The sequence below is a fragment of the Rousettus aegyptiacus genome, unplaced genomic scaffold (assembly GCF_014176215.1).
Source record: "Rousettus aegyptiacus isolate mRouAeg1 unplaced genomic scaffold, mRouAeg1.p scaffold_m13_p_2, whole genome shotgun sequence".
NCBI lineage: Eukaryota > Metazoa > Chordata > Mammalia > Chiroptera > Pteropodidae > Rousettus > Rousettus aegyptiacus.
Genome location: NW_023416295.1, coordinates 152112195 through 152135801, shown reverse-complemented (window position 1 = coordinate 152135801; position 23607 = coordinate 152112195). Strand labels below are relative to the sequence as shown.

At 43.1% G+C, this 23607-nt stretch overlaps 1 protein-coding gene across 1 annotated transcript in view; it reads right to left on the bottom strand.

Moving 5' to 3' along the window:
* GRIN2B (glutamate ionotropic receptor NMDA type subunit 2B) overlaps positions 1 to 23607 on the bottom strand; it is a 409044-nt gene that overhangs the window by 47449 nt on the left and 337988 nt on the right. The window contains exons 7-11 of the mRNA XM_036237023.1: positions 21144 to 21346; positions 20193 to 20364; positions 19817 to 19970; positions 15644 to 15769; positions 12713 to 12942 (exon numbers count right to left, since the gene is read on the bottom strand). Of these exons, the coding sequence (XP_036092916.1) occupies positions 12713 to 12942; positions 15644 to 15769; positions 19817 to 19970; positions 20193 to 20364; positions 21144 to 21346 (885 nt within the window). The remainder of the gene's footprint in view (positions 1 to 12712; positions 12943 to 15643; positions 15770 to 19816; positions 19971 to 20192; positions 20365 to 21143; positions 21347 to 23607) is intronic.

Below are 23607 nucleotides of genomic sequence, written 5' to 3'. Positions count from 1 at the left end.
TTCCTGGGCCCTGCTGTTTTCCTAAGCTCCTCTCCAGGGCACCCAAGCCTGACAGTCCCTATTTTTCTACATGATCCATGCCCACAAAATCAAAGCCCTGTTTTTTTTCAGTCCAAAGGGTACATATATCTAGGCGTTAAGAGCGAGACAACCTTAAGAAAAGTCACACCAATTGGCGATTAAACCATCACTCAACGTCCCCAAGATACAAACATTCTAAGAAGCCGATAGTTTAAATTTTTTTGGTTCTTTTTATATGAATGTTTAAACTAGAAGTATAAGCACATGAAAGCATTCCAAAAAAACTAGTGGTCACGCAGACTGATCGGCGCAGCTTGTGGAATGCCTTGGGAGACATTTTCTTGCAGCGTGGTTCCTTCTTCTTCACCGAACCACATATCCTTCAGATGCTGCAAGGATGTCGCGTTGTCCCTTTCATGTGTACACAGTAGCCCACGTGGAGTGCTGGTACCACAAAGGGCGGGGGTGGTGGTGGAGCAGCCACAGGTACGGGTCACCTGTATCCTAAAGGGACCCATCATGGAGCATGGGTGTGTTAGATGACAAGTGATTTCATGATACTTCGAACTGAAAACTGAAGTCACAGTACGTAGACTGCTCAGGATGGCTGGGAGACTGCCCAGCTTCACAATGCCAAACTCCTAGCCCTACTCCACCTACTCACCGAGACCACGGCTGCCGAGCAGCAATGCCCACACTGCTGTGTGCTCTGTCTGCCTCGTACCATCCCCAGCAGAGAGGGTGACGGTAAGAGTTACGTAATTTTGCTAAGAGCCTCTTTTCGATGACTTGGGATTGAGAGGCGAGATTGTAATTCCAATTGAAGAGGAGATTCTGAAGCGCTGGGACCAGGTAACGAGGTGAGGCAGGTAAGAGAACGAATAAGTCCTCACAACTGATTACTGGGGAGCACAATAACGTGTTCTCTGCATATAGTAGTTCCTGAATGAACAAATGGCTGAATGGCACAGGCCTTTTCCAAATAAAATAATCTCATGGCGTGAGTGAGATCTTACTTAGTGTTCGTTGATTTCTGCCTGTATGTGTGCATGTGTGTGTTGATTATTTTTGTGCACTTTGCATGGTGGATCATGCTTGTCCTTGACTGCAGGTATTCTGAGTATTGGAACATTTTGGTCACATCTGACCCCATGCTGATGGGTGCTTGACCATAGTTTGCAAAATATTATTTATGGTTGTCAGACCACAGCGGTATTTAAAGAATCAAGCTATTCTGTCTAAACTATTTGGACTCCAGATCGTTCCAAATATTGTCAGGCCTTGTGGTGACCTTCCACGTCAGGGCCTGACTCATAACAGGGTAACAGGTACTCTGAGAGCCGGCAATGACTTTGACTGCCTCCATCTCCACTTGAGTCCTTTTCAGCCCTCTGTCATCATCATCAGAGGTTGAAGCAACTCCTCTGGCAGCAGCCTCATATTAGCAGCCTGGAATCACTGCTGTACGGAAAGCTGCATTGTTCTTCAGCCTTTGAATATCAATTTGCATAATGAAGTAGGTGAGCGTGCCTCTTGCCCGGTCAGACAGCCCTGATTGGCAGACAGAAAGGGATTTGTACGTAATTGGCCGCAATTAATTTGATGCAGTTTTATAAGGAGAAAAGGAAAAAGGAGAAAATTGCTCCGTGCTCCGAGAGACGCATCTGAACCCTCTGTGGTGTGTGTGTGTGTTTGCAGTGATAGGTGTGTATGTCATGTAAAGGCATGTGAATGGATAGCCTTGTGTGTTCAAGTGCATTTTTTTTTTTCTAGGAGCAATGAAAGGTTCACTTCCCAAAGGTTCTTTTACCCAGGAGGTCTGTGGCTACAGTGTCCTTTAGAACATAATGCTGTGAGCCATCTTGTTCAATTTGTATTTGAGGCCACTAGAAGACATCATTGGACACCACAGCATTCTTTCTTCAGTGCCAGGATGACACCCAGTTCAACAGCTCTTTTGAACTCAGTTCAAAAAAGGCTGAGTCTCAGCCATCTCAGGGTTTGCTGGCAATCAGTTCTTGCAAGAAACGGAACTGGCTTACACTTAACTCAGAACATACTATGGAGCTAGTGATAAGCTGAGAGATGTGTGAGGAAGTTTTAAGGAATTAAGCTTTTAGCAAATTTAATATCAAGGTAGTTTATAGACTTAAGCTACTCATGAGCTCCTTACAAGAAGTACTTGAGAAACAGTCAATACTGTTCTCACTTTATTTTCCTTCTAAGATGAAGATAGAGAGATGGAGTAGGGTACGACTCCCTCCTCCCTGATGTTTTCTTCTGTCTTCCTTTCTTTTCTCCTAAAGGGAAGGTTCCTGAGACTGGGATCTTATCCTTTCTAGCTGGATTAAGTAAGTTTAGTGGTTACATCCTAGAAGAGAGAAAACGTGGCACATAACAATGTTCCTTGTCTCTTGGATCCATCCAATCGGTCAACGCTCATTGAATAAGTGGCTCTTAAATGTGCAAGATGCTGTGAGTATAGAGATGATGATAATAGAACCATCGTTGGAGATTCTCCTAGGTCCCAGTGAACAAAAGTCTCCTCTAGGTTCCTGTGCACTCACAGCTGGGTAGCGAGTGGCCTGTGGGTCTATGTGGGTCCATAATCACCCCCTTGCGAATCCAAGAAGCTGGGCCAGAGAGGGTCCCCATGACAGGGGGCTTGCCTGGATTCTGCTGCACCAGGCCAGTGCCTCTAGAAGCATGCCCCTGCTTCACATGTCCACACAAAGAAGACACAGCGCCATAGCAGTGCAGGACAGCAGGACAGCTGTGGGCTGTGGAGTCAGCTCTCCCTGGATCAAATCCTGATGCTCTCACTTCCTAGCTATATGACTTCAGTGAATTTGCTTAACCGTCACATGTCTCTCCTTCTCTGTGAAAGGACGTTAATAATCTCTATCTCAATAGGTGGGTGTGAGGATTAAAAGTAGCGACAGATGTGGAGAGTCTAATAATAGGCCTGGCACATAGTATATATGTCCATTAAATAGTTCAATAAATGTTCAATAATAAGGGAAGAGAAAACCAGACAGATCTGGCACCAGGAACCCCAGTGGCGATCTGCTAGACAAGAAATAAAAACCAAGTGAAGTCAGCTCTTACAGGTCCTGTATCTAGTTGCTCTCTGTCTCTCCTTGGGGTGGGCTGAAAGGCAGCAGGGGCTGGAGAAGGAGGAGCTTTGAGAGGCAAGAAAGCACGCATTTGGATGGTGCTGCAGTGATCCTGCACTGATGCTCTCTAGGCTGGGGTTCAAAGCTGACTCCTTTCCTCGTCAGGCAAGTTCACGGGTTCCCCAGAGAGTCTCTCAGGGAGAACTTTGGTCTGTAGCTCCCTCAGTGTCGCTCGTCACTGACACCATTGGGCGACACCCCTCCAGCAAATTTCTGATTTGGTTGCCTCATCAGGAACCTTTTGGGCAGGGTACCTTGAAAAACACCTACCTCCACACCGGGCCCAGACCGACTCTTTCATTTCCATATGGTCTAATCTGGTTTTAAGAAATGCAGACCTGCCCCACCTCTGGTCAGAGCCTGACGCACCTACCAGGGACCTGCTCTAGCCAACACCTGTCAGCCTTGGTCCTCCCAGGTATGGGTCAAATGCCAGCCCCTTCTCCATTCTAACCACGGAAGGTGAACACCAAGCTATCCAAATGGTCCCCCCAAAGCCGCTACGGTAAGTTTTAGGGGAGTGGGAATAAGGGGGCGATGCCACATCCCTCTAATAACTTCTCCCCAAAGTACCAGAGGGGGTCTCACAAGTTTTTAAAAGACTTTCAGTTTTCTGACTGCCTCCTCACAAGCCCTGCTCAGGTGGGAGCTTTTACCCTCTGCCTTTTTATTTATAGATGTATGGACAGAGGCCTATTTAGTTCAGAAGGGTTCCCCCAAGTGACTTTGATATCAACACTCCACTCTACTCCACCCTTTCCCAAGCAGTCACTGCATTCTGTGCCCCCACGAGAGAAAGAACGACTCATTCAGACTAACTACATAATTTTTAAACTGAGACCCGAGACCCTGATATTCCTCCTGAAAGTTCCAGCCGCCTGCACAGTGAGGGAGATTGCTTGCCCGCTTATTTTGTTCTCTCCACTTGGACAGCTCTCAGGATCATGCTGGCCTGGAGCTAATGCCCTTGACACTCTGAATTAAAGTCCCTCCATTCCCCCCAAAAGAACTATATCAAAATACCAGAAGAAATGTCTGCGATGACAGCATTTACAGACCATGAGTGGTCTTTCAATAGCTCTGGGTGACCCATGCTAGAAAGGGAAACTTGACATTCAACTGCATAAACTAAAGGGTTGGGCTTCCCAAGCCTTAGGCAATCTCAGGCCCCCACTGGCCGTAGCATGTGCCCAGCTATGCAGAAAACTTCCAAAAATACAACAGGCTGCACGCAGTCCACTGAGGCCCTTGTCCACTCGTGTCATCATTATAACAAGGAGCAGCATTGAAAGGGCTAAAAGGCGGAAACAACCACAACAGCCCAGAGCCAGCCCAGGCCTTAATTTTCACTGTGAATATAATTCGAACATCTCCAAAATCTGATTCACTTCAGGCCTGATGCCTTCGGCCACATATAAATTTTCACGGCTGCATTAATTTGTCTCAAAGGACTTGAACTTCATTGTCCAGAAGTGAAACACTAATTCTTAATTGATCCTCAACCCACACGCCAAGATTTAGTGAGCAGGAAACATATTAGGCCCCTTAGACTAAACCACTTATTTCTAAATTTTGTTTTTAACGAGAGGAAAGGATGCTGAAGAACTCTCTTTTGTTATGTAGACAAACTTCGGAGTGAAGAAAGTGCCTTCAACAGTCAGCTAAATGGAACACCTCTCTTCTTTTAGATCCAGAGACTTCACTATAAGTAGATTTGAACTTCTGTGGGTGTCCCCAGAGCCACCTGCTGTTCCCAACCCGGTAGAGATGGCCTGATGGGGAGGGGCCCCATGTGGAAGTCGCACGGACATTCAATGATCCGATGAATTCAAACAAGTGCTCACTAACTTCTCCCACAACGAGAGCACCCGAAGCCCACGTGCAGCATGCTGTGCTGTATGCTTTGATTTTTTATTAACTAAAACTATTTGTTGCTTATTGCTGGCTTTCATTTGGGGCCCATCTCAATTAAATCCAGGTGGGGAAATTATGAATTCATACTCATTATATAGCTGCATTTTAAAATATTTTATGGCTCCAGGAAGGCTTCTATCCCTTTAATAATATCTGGTATAGGAACATCTTTTTAAGAAGAGTTATACAGAGCAGATCTATCCTAAAGATTAGGTTCTGATGTTTATTTTTTTCTCTTTCCCTTCTTTCTTTCCTTTCTTTTCATTTTGTTTCATTTCACAAAAAGCTGGTTCCACTAATATTAGCAGAACGAGACAAAATTTTCTTCTTTTTCCAGGTAAGAAAGTCAACTTTCCCGAAATCCACTTTGTAAGCACTCTGTAAAGCTTATGTTCTATGCACATGAGAAACTTGTGTTCCTTACATAGCTTTGCAAGTACCAAGTTCTTACTACCCAGTTATCTTGTTATCTTTATGTAGTTTTGGAGGATGGAGATGCACAGACATTTACACACACATATGCTGAGTGTGTATTCCTGTGTTACATGTTCATCTACATTGAGAAGACACCTGTTTTGTCTTTGAAAAGTGTCACCTATGCCTGATAATCAAAGTCCCTTCAGTTCTGTGATTTGAACAAAACAGCACAATCAAGAATGTAAGAGGGGTGCATTAATACCATTTCCCCCAGAAAAGATTCGTGGAAACAATACATCTTGCAAAAACATGTCCTCGATCGTCTTTGACAGTGACATTAATACTAAGAGGTCTAGAAGGTTGTGTGGGAAGTGCGCACAAAAATAACACACTATATACTATGAGAAACTATCATTAATCAGGCTCAAGGACAGAGCGAAAGGGAGCACACAATGGCACTTAGATTTTTATTGTCTCCCTAAAATTAACCAGTGTGGAGAAGACTCTCTCTGCGTGTAAAACACGTCTCTGCAAATCTTCAGTGTGACGCAGACCAGTTATTCCAAGCAAAGGAGATTAGTGAGACTCAGGACTGGATGGAATCCTGCTACAAGAAATGCCCATGTTGGAAGGACAGGGCTGGCTGGCTGATGGAGGAGACCGAGATAAGCAGGACGAACACCAAGTCTAGACGCACTGAGCTCAGAGTGCAGGTTATAAAAGGCGTTAGTATTAGTTAGTGTGGCTAGTTTCCTGTGGCTGCTATGACAAACCACTACAGACTGGGTGGCTTAAGACAATATAAATTTATCCTCACATAGTTCTGCTGAAGGCCAGAAGTCCAAAATTAAGGTGTCAGCAGGGCTGTGCCCCCTCCAGAGGCTCTAGGGGAGAATCCATTCCTTGTTTCTCCCTGTTTCCCATGGCTCCAGGAATTCCTTATAGCTACGACACTCTAATCTTTGCTTCTTCTGCCTTCTGGTGGCCTTCCCCTCTTCTGTGTCAAATCTCTCTCTGCCCTTCTAAGGATACTTGTCATTGGTGTCAGCATCAACCTGGATAATCCAGGATGATCTTACCTGGAGATCCTTAACTTAGTTACATCTGTAAAGATCTCCTTTCCAAAGAAGGTCTACATTCACAGGTTCTAGGGGTTAGGATATAGGTGCATCATCTTTTGAGTGCCACCATTCAATCCACTACAAGCCCCAACAGTATAGCAGAGCTGGGAAGCAAGGAATCCTGCTTGGGAAGTCATGGAATGCCAGGAAGCAAGGACAGGACAAAGTAAACTCCAACGCTGTAAAGATACACACACACACACACACACACACACACACACACGAAAGGAGAAAAAGAAGACTCTGGGCTCGCTTGGGAGCACAGCAATCAACACTGGAGCATCTGCATCCTGAGATGGGGAGAGGGACCACTGCTGAGCCCTCTGGATGCTGAGCTGAGGGTATGGATTTTCTGCCAGTCAAGATGCACTTAGGAATTAGAGTTCAGGAGGGCCTGTCGAAGAGACATAAGTAGTCCTATTGTCAAATAAAACCAGAGAAGTAGTGATAGCTGACCCTGACCAACAGAAATGTGACTGGCCAAGCCCCAGAGCCTTGTTCGATGGAGGCCACAGTGGCAGAAATGAAGGAACCTCAGTACTTGGGGCAGTGGTCCACACACACCATCAGATTGGCTCTGCTAATTAAGAAACAAAGGGGAAGGTGTCCCTTCCCCTATCCATGCATGTCCTGGACCCTATATTCTCCCAGGGTTTGGGGAGTTTTCTTCTTTTGTCACTTCCTCCAGACCTGCTCTTGGCCGGCTGTTATAAGACGACCAAATTGCCTCACATCTCCAGAGGACTCACACATGATAAGTCACACCTTTACTTTTTGCTCAGTTACCTGGGGGTCCTGCTCAGACCCTCGTTTCTAGCTCCCCAGCTAGTCAGGCCTGCTGCTTTCCCTAGTAAGCTATTTTTAGCCTAATGTTCCATGGTCTGACTGAGACAGTCTGGGCCAGCACCAGGTTGTGACAGATCAGGCTTGAGGTCAGCTGTCTCCCACTGGCTTTCAGCCTAAAGTTAATAGGGCAAGGAAAACACATTTGTGCAGTGAAAAGCATGGCCCATTTCTTCACACATACTCAAATACCATCCAAACACTTCAGTGTAGTTGTGGTGTAAAATTGCTTATCATCAGGCTGGTTTTCTTCCAAAATGTGTTATTGAGTTAATCGTTTGCATGTTGATTTCAAAGTTATTCCCTACCTATATCCCAAAAGGTGACTTTTGGACACAATAGAGCTCAGAAACTCAGAATAATCATTACCTAGAAAAACCACGGGGTCCTCATTTAGTTGTGAGTAGGTTGTGCTAATTGTATCTCCAATGATGTAGGCAAAGATGGCTGCCCACATTAAGTTGATAAGTACCCTTATGACATTTTGAAGTTAATAAAGTTCCCCTAGTTCCTTCAAGAAAAGTACTGCAAAATATGATGCGGCTGTGTGTCACATTGGTGGTGGGATAGTGTGAGGCGGTACACGGCCAGAACTGATGGCCAGATGGCAGCCTCCAGTCACCTTTGTAACCTTTGCCTCCGCGCAGGCTTTCTTCACCCTCCGACTCCATAACTGCCCCCTCTCTCTCCTGCTGCCACCCCTCTCCTACCCTCCAACAGTGGCTTACAGTGCAGGGTCACCACAGGCTCTGGCTAAAATCAATTTGAGGGCCATTAGTCTGCCCAATCGCTGGAAGTCATCATTATTCTTTGTTTAAAGTAATATCTCTGAAAGACTTATTAAATAAAGTGCAAATGTCACAATACTACCTAAATATTATAGACCTGTTAATCAGATAGCTACCTGTTATAGTGGAAAAGGATCTAACTTGTTAAACTTTGACGAGATAGATGGCAAGGTGAAAAGAAAAGGGGATTAACTGGAAAACCGGGGTGGCACATTGTGTGTTCCTGTCGGCAGCCGGGAACACCAGAAAGGTAAACAATTTAACCTCTCCAAGCTTTAGTTTTTTTCATCTACAAATAAAGGTATTAATAGCACCATTACATAAGGTAATCTATGTAATGTATTTGGCGTTATTCCTGGCTCGTGAGAGCTGAAAACATGTTAAAAGATATTACTGTTAAAGTTATGTTAACAGTGATAATAACTGTTGTTATTATTATCAATAGTAGTATCAGAAGTAGGAATAGCAGTCTCAGCAGTGGCAGTGTACTGTGCTCTGAGAAGGGTTGGGTTAAGTGGAACCGATACGGAAAGTCATTAAATGAGAGGGTAGGGAATTAAATGAGAAAGTGGGGGGAGGGGTATCAATACCAATCCTTAGCTATGTCATAGCTTTGTCTGGAATTAGCTACACGGGAGCCAACCTGGCAAAATGAGTTTTGAGCCAAACATACATAGACTCAAACCTTGGCTCTGTCACTTAATGATGTGTGACTTTAGGGAAGTCATTAACCTTCCCAGAGTCTTAGTGTCCTTATCTGTAAAATGAGAATAATCATACCTATATGAAGATTATACATATAACATATATGTAACATACTTAATGTACCCAGTGCCCAGCATTAATGTCCCATCACCTGGCCAATCTCTTTCCCCTCCATACTGTGTCTGGCAGACCACGAAATAAGAAATTCATCTGGATAGGTGAGAAATATGAGAATTAGCATTGTGGGCCCCTTGTTAAGAGAAGAAAGATGTCACCAGATTCCTTACATTCGCCTTCCACTGGAGGAACTGATGGAATGTACAGTAGGGTGGCTAAAGGTTAGAACTTGCACCCATATTTATTTATAGCAAGTAGTGGAAAAATTCTGAATTCACTGATGTAACATGCTACTGAAAAGCAGAAGTCACCCAGTAAAAAGGAGCCCCCAAATAGTTTTTCATGGAAATTTAACTGTGAACATTCTGATTTTGTACTTTAACATAAATGAGACACGAGGACATTTCTCTGCCATAAAATTGAAGATAATGTCTTAAAAATATATAAATATAATGAGTACGAATATCTTCCCATTTTAACTTGCAGATATTTATCATTTGATCTGAGTTACAGATATACCATCCAAGATAATCAAAAGTTTAGGAAACTCTCTATTTCAAATGTTACTTTCCTTGAAGAAAATTTAATTACATTGAAAAAAGAATCTTCAAAAATCACCTCATTTCTCTTCAGGATATTATTGTTTTGATGACTTTATTCTTTTCTTTTTTTCTAAATTCACAGAATGCACTTCCTCTCATGCAAAGTCAGTCCCGAGACTTTGTTTTCTTTAGGTGTTGTGAAGTAAAAAATGAATAAGAATTTTGACATTTTAAGTGTACTTCCATAGAATTCTCTTTCCGATTTATATTACTGTTCCTGACACTGATATGTAGTTATATGTCATTAGTTACTAAAATGTTTTCTGTAATTATGTAAATTATGTTGACACTTTCTAGTAGGATGCTTACACTTTACTATTTTATCATTTGAAAAGTTCTGAAATGTATCAGAGATAACCATTTTGAAGCATTTTCAAATTAAACAGCTGCTAAAGAATTCTGGCTCCCTTGTTGCTTTCTTTGCCTATAATGCTTAGTCTACTGCTCTGTGCGAGAGGCTCTTAAGTAAATATAGCCTCCCTCCCTCTCTTCCCACAGGCACTTTTAATGATAACCAAGTTATTATGACCACTGACCTTTTGGAGCTTATGGACAGACAGATGGAGATACGGTCAGTTACAGATCTACAGATTACTACAGGATAATGTGCAAGACAAGTGGTACCATAAAGGTGTGAATGACTGCCATGGTGGAGGAGAGAATGGTTGACTGCCCAGATGAGCCAAGAAAAGCTCCACAAAGAAAGTGATCTCCAATCTGGGCCTTGAAGTTTCAGTAGGAGTTCGGTGAGGGAGGAAGCGAGGAGAAGGACATCCGAGGCAGATGCATGGATAGAGGTGTGGCTGGGGAGGATAAGGAGTCGAGGATGCCTAGAACACGGAATGCAAGAACACGCGCACTGGCTGATGAGACTGGACAGCTGGAGCGCACCGGGAAGCACTCGTAAAAGCTCCGAAAGCCACATATGAGAAAGATAATCTTGTTTCCTCAAAGCAATAAAGACATCGAAGTACTTTAAGCAAAGAACTGATGGGATCCAACTTTTCAGATCATAACCAACATGGCGCAGAGGACGAACAGGTGCGCAGCCGTTGTTGTTTAAGCAGCCTAGAACGATATGTGTTTTTAAAACCACGGAAGGGAAAATAATTTCCCTCCATCTCAATTATGCTTAGTCAAAACAGATGATCATTCAGTTGCTGCTGGGTGGCTCATGAGGGTCTGAGAAAGATAAACACAGTGTCCTAAGCTATTCTCAAGGACATATGAAGAAAACAACACGATAAATGTGATGGATCCTCTGCTTTACAGCCCAGAGCCCCAAGAAGGGCTGTGGCCTGCCACACCTCTGCCATGTTATTTATCGCATGGCAATATGGTCCAGCCATAGTCTAAGATGGGACATGATCCTATGCCATATACTGATGTGAGGACATGGTCTGGCTCACCTCTGGCAAACCCACATGTGGGAACACGATCTATCCTGTTTCTGCCACATTCGTGTTTTAAGATGGGTGTGGTTCACCTCGGCGATGCCACATTCAAGTACAGAGGCCCAAGGAAGTAGTTCACAGCCTCGCTGCTAAGGTTACGGAAATGGGCACAAAAGGCTGTGGTTATAATGAGGGTGAAGGGAGATATTCAACTCAAATTTTCTAAGAGGATCATAATGATGAAGAAAGGACGTGGACAAAGGCACAATGACAGAAAGGTTTAAAAATGAATTAAGAAATGAATGAATATATGAATAAATACATAATAAATCATGAGTTAGAAGAGAGAAGTAAAGAAAAATCTTAAAACAGAAAGAAATACAAGAGAGAGAATATTTTTAAAATAAGGAAGAAAACTAAAGTGAAAAGCAAGATAAATCAGAGAAAGAGATAACGTGACGAGGTGAACATAGTGAATTTCATATATATATATATTTTTCATTCCCTTGAGAACTTTATCTTCCTCACATGCTTTTAATTGTTTGGGGTGAGTAGCGATGAGTAGATGGAGAAATCAGAGCCACCAAAGAGAATATCTCCTCCTTTTCAAATCTTCTCGAACCATTTACTGAGTGTTTAAAGTTTTATCTTGAGAAAACCTAACCCGTGTGCTGTATCATTTGCTACTGGCCATTCTGGTCTAAACACACAGCCGTCTATATTTCATAGCATCATCATTGGGGAAGGGGTGGGAAATCACACTTTCTAGATCTTAAGGGAATAGAAGAGGAAACTTGTTGTGAGTTTCCAGAATTATTCTGGGGGTAGCCATGAGCTTTACTGGAGGCTCCATGAAGGTAGCTCCTATCACTAGTCTTGGACCATCTGGTTGTCAGGGTCTGAGGAGACAGATCTCCATGGAAACTGTGATGTTTCCAGCAGACCCAGAGAGACAGATGCACTTAGCACCCATTTGCACATCCTCACTTGGAAAAGATGGAAACCAGCAGACACTTCCCTTCTTCCCTTAACTGCACAGGCCAGTGGGGAGGCCTGCAATTGGTACGGGGCCAGCCCGTTCATCAGCACCACACAGGACAATCACCCAGTTAAATAGCAGTCACTTCTCTCAGGACACAAGGGGAATAACCCTTTGCTCAGCCCTGGGAACACACGAGTGTGCATAAGTACAATGGGAGAGCCCTCAGCCAAACATCACTGGGAGGAAAATGAAGGCCATAACAGGCCAGTCCCTTCGCGTGGGTGCATGGGGCAGCCCACTAATAACACGCCGAACCGCAGCCCTGTGTGGACAGGCCGCCCAAGCGTATCCGACAAGAGGCACCACGTATTCAGAAAGCCGCTAACATACCAAGCCCTTTATTAGCAGCCCAGGGTGTGCTTGTGACAACCTTTCACAAATCAGGAGGCGAATGTGAGGTAATATTATTTCAGTAGGGAAACTGATTACTGCTCCCATGTCCCAATTTAAGGAAACATAAGAAAGAACAGTGGATTCTAAAGATTTAGAAAATTAACAGGTACGTGAGAACTTTGAATACAGTTCAGAATGGGACTGAGGGAAAGATCAAAGGTTTCAAACGGTTCTCTTACCTTTTTGTCACTCAGGCCGGAAACCTGGTCCACATATTCCTCTTGGATCATGAAGGCAGCTAAGTTGGCAGTGTAGCTGGCCAGAAAGATGACAGCAAAGAAGGCCCACACCGACACCATGATCTTGGAGGTGGTCCCCTTTGGGTTCTGCACGGGTACGGAGTTGTTAAACACCAGACCCCAGAGCAACCAAATAGCTTTGCCGATGGTGAAGGATGGGCCGCCTGGCTCTGGCATAATGAAAAGACGAGGGCAGACAGTTCAGACAGAGTCACTGGTTCTCTTTAAACTGACAAGTACACAGAGCTGGTAATTCCTGCTCAGAGCAGGAAACCCTCCAACTAAGGCCCGGCCCTTTTACAGATAGCTTTTTAAGTTGAGTTAATATCTCTCTTCTCCTGGGACCCCCAGGAAGACATGAGAGCATTTACTTAGGAGAAAAACCAGAAGCCTGAGGTGTGTGTGGGATCTTGCTCCAACTATGGTCATGACTCGGCCAAGGCACTGGGGAGAGGGAGAGCTTTCTGCCACTATGTGTACAAAAGCCTCAAGATCACATCGAATCTGAATAGCAAAGATGGCCATCCCATTATTGTCACACATGTGTCCTTATTCTTGTTGTTCCTAACATTTATATTTGTATCTACCAAGAAAGCATTTCATCTTCAAAAAAGGTCAACAAGAATTGTGTGAGGTTGTTTTCTACCATCATCACAGACCTCCTCCAATTTTATTCACACTGATGCCGGATGGCTTTCGATGCACTTTATCCCAATTTCTCTATAGTTTCTAACACTTAACACTAAATGTTTCCAAGACAACTCTGACCCCACTCCAAGGCCAGCTCTTCCCAGCTCCTACGGCAGCAGCTTCTGCGTAAAGGAACAACAGGAAGCCCAGAGAGGAAGTCATAGATCCCTGGCTTTGCCACGCGTATCTGTGTGCAGTGAGGCAGGCCGCCTTTGACCCTCCTCCTCCCAACCTTCACACAGATAGTGTCGAGACTTCTGCCAATAAACTTCTCATGACCTTACTGCTTTCTCCGCTTAGCGACGGTGAAATCTTGCCTGACGTCTGGGTCTGCGTGTGGCCCCTCCACTGAAGGAATGAACATCTGCCCGCACAGTTTTACAACACATTAGCACAGGTCTTATGATACTATCTGTGATCCTGATAGCATCTGCTCAGCCAACGAACTCATCGGTGACTACACATGTTGAGCCTAAATATCTAACTGTGCACACACATCTGTGCATGCGGACCTTATTTCATGGAACAGATGTGTAACTAAAAAGATGTTTATAAATCAAAGTTTTATACATTATAAAGTGCCTCAAGGAGATTTGATATTCAAAGTGGTCCCATGTTGAATTCCTTTGTGAATACAAGCATCATTTGGTAAGTGAATAATTATAAGTCCTTGCTTTGAATTTTGAGCCTGAATTTTTACAACCTTGATTTCCTTCAAGTGTAGGGAAGAGTGCACGCTAACTTTAGCTCTTGACATGGTCAACACAGGTATGTACTCTTGTGCTTCTCAGATATTTCACTTGTTATGAATGCCCATCCAGATGGGGGGTAGGTCGTGGCTCTTGGATGACCCTTTGGCACAGGCAGAAAGCCCCTGACTACAGCATACTCTGGAGACACCCAAACGTCCACCCATCAGGTGCACACCAAATAAGAAGGTAGGTCTGCACCTGGAGATACTTCAGTGCAGTGGTGCTTCACAGCCTGGACTGTGAGATCAGCAGCTGTATGAGGGGAGCATTTACAAAATGCTGCTGCCTGGCACCCCGGAGAGTCTTAGTGACTTGGTGCGGGTGGAGTGGGTATTCTAATACACATCCAAGGTGGAAGACCACTAGTCTGAAACATGCGATGGTCTAAGCCCCATTCTGGACCTGTTCGAAAATGAGGTCCATGCACCTTTATGTTTTAAATGCTCCAAAGATAATTCTTACGTGTAGCTGGGGTTAAGAATCTTTCCTCTTGGAGGCATAATTCCAGGATAAAGCTCACATTCTAGATGGGAGAAGATTCAGAAAAGGTGTAATATTTGCTAATCCTGGGGTTCTTAGGAAGTTTTAAAAGAGCTCTGTATAAGGATCCCATAGCCCCCTTCAGAAATCTAGAAACTTTTTGTGAAGTCTCATAAGTGCCTCTCTCTCCTCTCCTCTCCTCTTCCCCCACCCTCAATCTCAATCTCTCTATCTCAATCTCTCTCTCTCTCTCTCTCTCTCTCTCTCTCTCTCTCTCTCTCTCTCTCTCACACACACACACACACACACACACACACACACACACACACACATGCACACACATCTCTGGATCTACCTAGTCAGGAAAATGGATGCCCCAGTAGCAGCTGTGGGTGAAAATTGTTACCTCCTGGCTATTGTATTTCAAATACCTAACTCCTATACTCCCTGGCTGAAGGATTGGAGCAGGACCCGTGTTTTGGAGATCTTGTACCTCAGTGGTGACCCTTTGGCTGTAGAGAATTCTTTCAACCACAACCACCCTGCTATACCCTAGGGCAGCCTATTTTTCCTTATTATTAACATATGGGCATTGTCTGCCTTGTTAGCCCATCTGACCAGATGGACGGCTCATAGCCTAAGGTTATCAAAATAGTTTCCTGTGACATGATTATCCTACATGTATCTACTGCCAGCTTTTGTCTCATTTTCCTAGGGGTAGAACTGGGTTTGAGGTCAGGCTTGAGCCAGGGAGGGGACATATAGATTCAAACTAACATCTTAAATGGGATATTTCCAACAAGTCACCAAATTTGTGACATAGAAAGCTGAGGGTTCATTTGCAAAAATGGATAAACTAATGAAGAGGCAGACAGCAAATGAGAAGTACAGAGATGCGAAACTGACAATTAGAAAAATGCAGAAATGCAACGAGTGCGGCTGGCTTTACCTCTGCCATCGGCGAGGCACCTGTTGTAACCCACAGGGCTGAAGTACTCAAAGACAAAGACGGCCACGGCTGAGACGATGAGCAGCATCACAAACATCATAACCCAGACGTCAGCACTGAAGGGCTCTGGGGAAGGAAGAAAAAAAAAATCAATGCCCAGGGTTAAAACAGAGAACAAACAGATTCTGATTAATTCACATATTCATTCATGCAACTTGTACTTTTTTGGAAACAAACTCTAAGTGCATACGTCCCTTTAGCCAGCCAGGGCTGGGTAGGGGAGGAGTGAGAGGCTGTGCCTGAGCATCTTCATTCCCCTGATGGACATGTCAAGGTATATTTTCTTTCAAACACATGAGAAGAACAGCCTCTTCTCTGTGAACTTTTGAGATTGTAGATAGTTTCTGCCATTGGACCAGTATCTGGGTCTTTTGGTAAATGGTGTAACTGAAAGAAGTACTAGCGATGGAGTAAATGAATCATATTGGGCTGGCTCTTGGTTTACGTTCTCATTTGTATGGCCACACCACACTGTGGAGACCTGGAAAAGCTTTCACCAATGGTTCTGAGCCTTGTAACCAAATTCATTCTCAACAGATTTAGTAACTATTTCATGCCTGAATTAATTCAGTAATGATTACGTACAATGAATATCTCCTTTGCTTCTCCCTCTCACTTCTCTTAAACTTTTCAGCCTCAACTTACTTTTTTGACCCATTTTGATGTATATATATATATATATATATATATTAGACATCATTAGGGGATGAGAATATAAGTCAATGTTAAAAAAAAAATCCATCCATGTTGAATATCAATATCTGCAACAGCGGAATTTAGCAAAGGATAAGGGAACATGTTTCAGCTGTAGTTAACCAAAAAATTATAAGCTAGTCCCTATCACTAGGTGGCACGGTTGATGGGACAAGACCAGGCAGGAGAGTGAGAATGTTCTACACAGGCTTTCTTTAGTTTATTTAATCATTTTTGCTGAGTTCCTTCCAGCTTATCTAAATCTCTCCGGCTTAGATACGTCCAGAAATTGAACACTGTATCCCAGAAGCCATCTCTCTGAAGGTCTATAAAAAGGGACAATAGCTACTCTGTCCCATGATACAATGCTCCCTCAATTGGACCTCAAAATAGTTCTGGCCTTTTTAGCTGTCACGTCACACTGTAAACTCATAACTAAATGAATTAATATGCTGATTTCTCCACTGTCCAAATCATTAATAGAGATGAAGTTGAAAAAGGGGGAAAATGGTTGGAAATTAGAAAATATATTCCTACTTGAAACCCACTTACTCTTGAACTTCTAAGGGAATTATAAAAGCCTGGTCACTTTATCAATTTCAAAAGGTCTTTGACAAGGCACATACCAACTCTGAGAGGCAAAACCTTTCAACGGTAGCCAGAGAACTTAGAGTAGAAGATACAACTCAAAGCCTCTATACAGTGGAGGAGAAAACACCTCTCTCATTGGCTCTAACTGATTGCAATCACTTTTGTTTAAGAGTAGGGAATAACTGAGTAAAAGTATTTTCTCTATGCTTTCTCCCCACCCCCCTTCATTAAGTTCAGGGAAACTTCCTATATACAAAATATAAAAAAACATTTGTATTAGTCTTTATAATTTAGAAAGTACTTTCCCCACATATTTTATATAATCTTTGTAATAGCTTTTCTATGATGGGCTTGCCATAGCTATTTTATAGAGCAGTAAACTAAGGCTCAGCACTTGACCTTAGTACCGGAGGTCAAGGTCCTTTCTAAGTTCATACTTTCTAAGAAAGTGTCAAGGCCTGGTTATGAACTGAGGTCCACTGAGGGAAAAAATCTGTGCCTTCCCATTGTACCATATCACGTCTTAGTCTCTGACCATCATGATGGTTCTGATTTGGGAGCTGGGTTCTTTTTTTTATTAAGTTTATTGGGGTAACATTGGTTAATACAATTATATAATTTGATATCTATATATTCTATTGTGTGATTACCACCCAAAGTCCACTTTCATTCAGCTACCACATATTTGATCCCCTTTGCCCACTTCACCCTCCCCCTACTCCCCTAGTTTGACTCTCTTTTCCCCGTCTACCTCTCTCTCCCTCCCTTACCTCCTACCCTCTGGTAACCACTAGTCCATTGTCCATGTCCCTGAGTCTCTGTTTGTCCTGTTCATTTGTTGCTTTTAGGTTTATATCCTATATGTAAGTGATATCATGTGATTTTATACTTTTTCAGTCTGGCTTATTTTGCTTAGCATGATTATCTTAAGATCCATCCCTATTATTACAAATGGCAGTATTTTATCTCTTCTTATGGCTGAGTAATATTCCATTATATATACGTGCCACAGTTTCTTTAGCCACTTATCTATTGTAGGACACTTCAGTTGCTTCCATGTCCTGGCCAGTGTGAATAATGCTGCTATGAACATCGAAGTGCAAATATCTTTTTGGATATGGGTTTTCAAGTCTTTGGGGTAAATACTCAGTAGTGGGATTGCTGGATCATATAGTAGATCAATTCTTAGTTTTTTGAGGAACCTCCATACTGTTTTCCATAGTGGCTATACCAATTTGCAGTCCTACTAGCAGTGCGTGAAGGTTCCTTTTTGGGAACTGGATTCTGAAATGCCCCAAGTATACTAGAACATAGACTCTGCAGGCAGCCCCATCCGGGCTGTAATCCTGGATCTGCCCATTACTAGCCGAGAGACTTTTGGAAAATTGCTTAACCTAAGATTGAGTTCCCATGCCATAAAATGGGTATAATAACAGCATCATGAGATAATATAATCAAAATTTGTACAATAATGCCTGGCACATCATATAGCAGGTGTTCAACAAATGTTGGCTTCTTTACCTCTGTAATGAACTAATCGCTCCTCCTCCAAACACACACACACACCTCTGTCTGGCATTTCTATGTCATTTAGGGCTATACCAATATATCATTAGCTCTTTCAGTTCAGAAATTAAGGTTAGTGCAATGCTAACAGGGTTAGGATTAGAATGCAATTATATCTTAATGTTCCAATTATCCTTATAAACGAAAAAGCACATACAGTACATAAAGCTGCTTTCAGGATTAATGCATATCCTGTGCACTATCTAATAACATTTAATATACAATTGGCAGGGCCAGAATTTGCTTCACTGTGAGTCATAAAGTTGGCTGAGAAACTTGAGTAATTTATAAAAATGTTCTATGAAACCAATAACACCATTTTGTAGTATGTCAATTAAATAATGCCTCCCCCCACCCCCGCCAACTGATAGAGCTTAACGAAATGTTAGTCACTGTCTATTCCAATATCTTCATGAAAAAAAAAAGTAGATGTCCTTTAGGGAGACTGTGACTCGTCCAAGGGCTTATAGCTTGTTATGTCCAAAGCAGATTTCCTGTCTCCTAGCTCGGTGTTCTATTTTCAGGGTGACGTTTTATTTTCTAACTCCTTGCTCTCACAGCCCCGGCAAAAAATATGGGGTATGAGCTCACAAAAGACCTCATCTAATTGAAATCTTGGCCTTATCTCACCCAGTCTTAGATCATATCTAAGGTTTTTGACATTTTGACACATAAGTGATACTGGAGAGTGGGGAAGTACTGTAATGGTTTGGGGAAGGATGGAGATGGGTGGGAGAAAGAATCACATTGGCTTTATGGGGCAAAGCCTCTGAAAATTCATGTGAAAGCAGAAAAATTTTTTTGGTAGTACTAAGCTCAATTCTTGAAGAAGTTTAAAATAATAGGTTTCTCAATGATATCCACAAATATAAATTATTGAGCAGGAAGCAGCTTCAAAGAGCAGCTAGTCAAAATGCCTTCTTCTATAGATGAGAAAACTGAGTCCCAAGATAAAGCAGATTTGCTCAAGTCTAATGATGAGTAAGTGGTAAGGATAGGACTAAAGTAGGACTTCCGATTACCAGTCCAGCACTGTTTTCTTATTAGGTATCATGCCTTCCTATTTTGGGGGGATGTTCTTCTATTTTCATGTTGGACAATAATCAATTGTGAGGTCCCCCAAATGAAATCCCTGGCTGAGCTAAGCTCCTAGCAAACTGCCTCCTGGCTGAAAGGGCCTGGCCATGTGCTCCTTCACTGCGCCTCATTTTATCTACCTGTCCTTACGTCCATTTCCTTCACACCTGCAAGCACATCGTTTACCTAAGAAGGCAGAAGGTGAGACGGTCCCATTGCTGCGTGACACCATGACACTGATGCCAGTCTCTATGAAGGGCACAGAGAAGTCGACCACCTCAGATCGCTCTTCGTTGATGGTGAGTGACCCCACCGCCATGTAGGCCCTCTTCATGACCACCTGGGCAGAAAGAAGCAAGGCTGCAATTGGAACATTCAGGAAGGTGAGGGGCCTCCACAAGGAAAATACTCACAGCCCTGCAATGGTTTTCTTTGTATAGTGGGGACAGTACATTCTATCTATTACTTTATATTTTCTAAAGTTTATAAAATGAGTGTGTTTTATACCAAATGAAACAAAATAAATGAAAAGTGGAAACGGTCCTTGATTCCTGACACTCACCTCTCCAATCATACCATTCCAGGTTCCATTGATTTTCTTTCCATGTTTGCCATTGGTAACCAGGTAAAGATCATAGGTGAACTTCACAGACTTAGAAATTTTCTTAAGGATGTCAATACAGAACCCCTTGCAGCATTTTTTGATATAACCTGGCTCCTCGTCTGTTTTATTCCTAACCAGTTAAAGAAACAAAAAACAAAAGCAAGGCTTTATATAAGAAGCAAAACGTTACCCTTTGCTTTTAAAACTCTAACTGCATTCACGGGTCAGCACAACTTATATCAGACCTAAGTGAAGGAATAAATCAGACCACAGAACTGCAATTCTCTCATTAGCTCATCACAGTAGACCAGGTTTTCTCATAATTTTTAATGCTCCTTTGAAGTCTAATATACATCAGAAAAGCGCACACATACCCTAAGGGTTCAGTTGGGTGAATTTTCATATACTGAAATCACCCATTTAACCAGCACCTACATTCAGATACAGAAAAGCTACCAGCACCTTAGAGCCCTTTTGTTCTCCCTTTTGGGCACTTCTTGCACTCATCAAACAGAACCATTATTCTGACTTCTAACAGCACAGATTAATTTTATCTATTTCTAAAATGTTTCCAAATCTCAAAATTTCAGAACATGCTAGCCCCAGAAAAATATATTTCAACACCAGCGTGAACTTAAATCTCCATAAGCATGAGACCCTGGTCATTGAGATCAGGCAAGACCAAAGAAACGTTGGTATAACTAAAAATTCTCCCAGATCATGATGTGAACAGAACCAAATGACAGTTCACACGGCTGGCTGCCAGTAGTTCTATTGCTCAATAGTAACGGAAAATGACATGGTGCCCATTTTGTCCTATGCTCCAGGTCCCAGGCCAGCCAGGTGCTCAGAGCTGGGTCAAATCTGACCATTCCATGCCACCCAAAGCCACTGGGAAAGGTGTCATACTCGGTGACTATGCGTTTTTGACAGGGGACTGTATTCCTCATGCAGGTTCCACTCAGAGGGTCCACACTTTCCACAATGACAAACGGGGCCTCTTCCAGAGTCACGATGCTCAGATGGTCATCCTCTTGTTCTTCCGTCTCAGGACACATTCGGGGCCACACGTAGTACTTCATCTGCAGGGACTTGTCTTTCCACTTCCCAACCTGCACAGGGATAAACAAAATACTCAGAAACCACTTTTGGAGACAAAGCAGCCTTTCCTAGCATCACCGAGGAAGCTGTTAACCAAAGGCCAACAGACGCAGGCGCATACTAGAGAGAAGAATCCTTTTTAAACCATATGCTCCAAATGAGACTACTGTGTCCAAATCTAAGAAAGGTAATCCATTTACTCACCCACTTACAAAACATTAAAAGAGGACCTACTATGTGCTGAGCACCCTGCTAAGCCCTGTGGCTCAAAGAAGCATCATTCTGCCTTTCATCGAGCTCACACTGAGTGAAGGAGGCAGAAAGGTAAACAAATGTTTACAGTGCTGTGTGGTAAGTGCTAAAACTGAAGCCTGTACCAAGTGCTGGGAGGATGCCAGTTTCCTGCTTTGTGTGGCTGTTGGTTTTTTCTACTTAACTGTAACAAGGAGCATGATAGTGAGAGCAGCAAATAGCTTTGGAAAGGTCAACAGAATGACTGAAGCAAATGAGCCAGAAGGATGTGTTTTAGCTTGTAACAGAGGTCCAGTGGGAAGCCATGTGGAGAACTGGGTAGATCTGAATTGGAATAAAATTACAAGTCAGGATTAAAAAATATTGGACACAGCTTGGCTGGGGGAGGGAGTGTGCTTGGGCTGGTGATGAACGCCACAAGTCAATGCAGATATGCACCTGCTGAGCTGGGTGGCAGCCCCAGGATGAATCGTATAGGTCTCTCTGTGAGTTGCCAAGTATGGCTACACAGGCTGTGTGCCCCAAAGTTACACATCCTGCAACACGAAAGGCAGGCGCCCGCTGGAATCATGCATGCAGCAGTCCCGCTGCCAATCATTAGGAGAAATGTGTGGGCTCCATTTCCTTTTAGAAGAGCCATTCGTTCCTGTTTTTATCATAGAATCTGCATGACCTTGTTGGTGGGTTCTTGTTCTCATCCTGTCATTGAGTTTATTGAAGAGGAAAAACCTTTTGATTTTCTATAACCGAACATCTTCCATTATCACAAGGAATTATGGATCGCAAGCTCTTAAATTTTTCTAGTCTATAATTTCCTCCATGCAGCAATGCAAATTAGGTGCACAGGTAAGGCACTGGGACTGCAAAACTACTTAATGTATTACCTACACAAATCAATAAGAAGCAAAAAAGGGGCGGTACTTAATATATTTTCAAGCAGGCTCAGATTAATAGGCTTAGAGTTCCATATTCACACAAAAATCAAAACTCCCTCCTTCTTTGTTTCTGCTTTTGTCTACACTTGGCTTCTACCTAGTGCCTCCCTGGGTATGGTTTGTATGTCCTTCCAACCTGGCTAGTATGTGCTGCCTACTTCTATGTCCCATTAGGCCTGCACAGCCACCGCCCTGGTTTCCTTGTGCCACTATAACCTAGGCAGTGTGGCTTCGTGTCCTGGGCTATCTTGCTTGGAATTGACTCTGATGCTAGCTAGTCTTCTTGCAGCTGTGTAAATCATATTTCACATCTGTGTTCAGAATTACACACTGACCCAAACATTTGCTTTCCTTTTCATGTATAGTCTCCTCTGGACTGTTGGTCCTCATTTTGGACCAAGTCTGTTTATCTTCATATTGCTAAGACAACTTATTTCTAACGCAGAAATGTTCAAATATCTTCCTAGCCACGTGGAAATATTAATGTGGGGCTTGGAGAAGAGGGAGACTCTGCCCTGAGGGTACACGATATGGGGTCACCTTCATCTCCAAGCAGTCTTATCAGTGGCCAGACTGATAGTATTTTCTGTGTGTTCAATAATGTGAAAAGGGTTGGAAGTCTTAAAGTACCTATTTTTCCCCCCCATTACTATTATTTCCTCCCAATGGTCCCTTTGGATATTTTCCTTTTAAATCCAAATGTATTCTCTTTCATCATTGTTGCTAGTAGCCTAGCCCTGGTAGTCCAGTAGCCCATTCTGAGATTACTGCAGGCAACTTTGAACCTCACTTAAGGTTCCTCCTATGGTTTATTGTGGACACTGCTGCCAGGTGGCTCTTCCTGCTGCCAGGTGGCTCCTCCTAAAACATCACTTCATCGTATGATACCTATTCAAAAATTCCAACAACCTCCCACCACCCTCAGGATTGTGTCCAAACTTCTCACCTAGATGCTCGAGGTCTGTGCATTGAGCCTAATCTACCTTGATACAGTTAAGTTCACTATTTTGAAACATGAATCTTTCGTTCAAGTCAGAAAAGGAAGTTGTTGGTATTGGGAGCTAACACAGGTTAATCAGTAACAG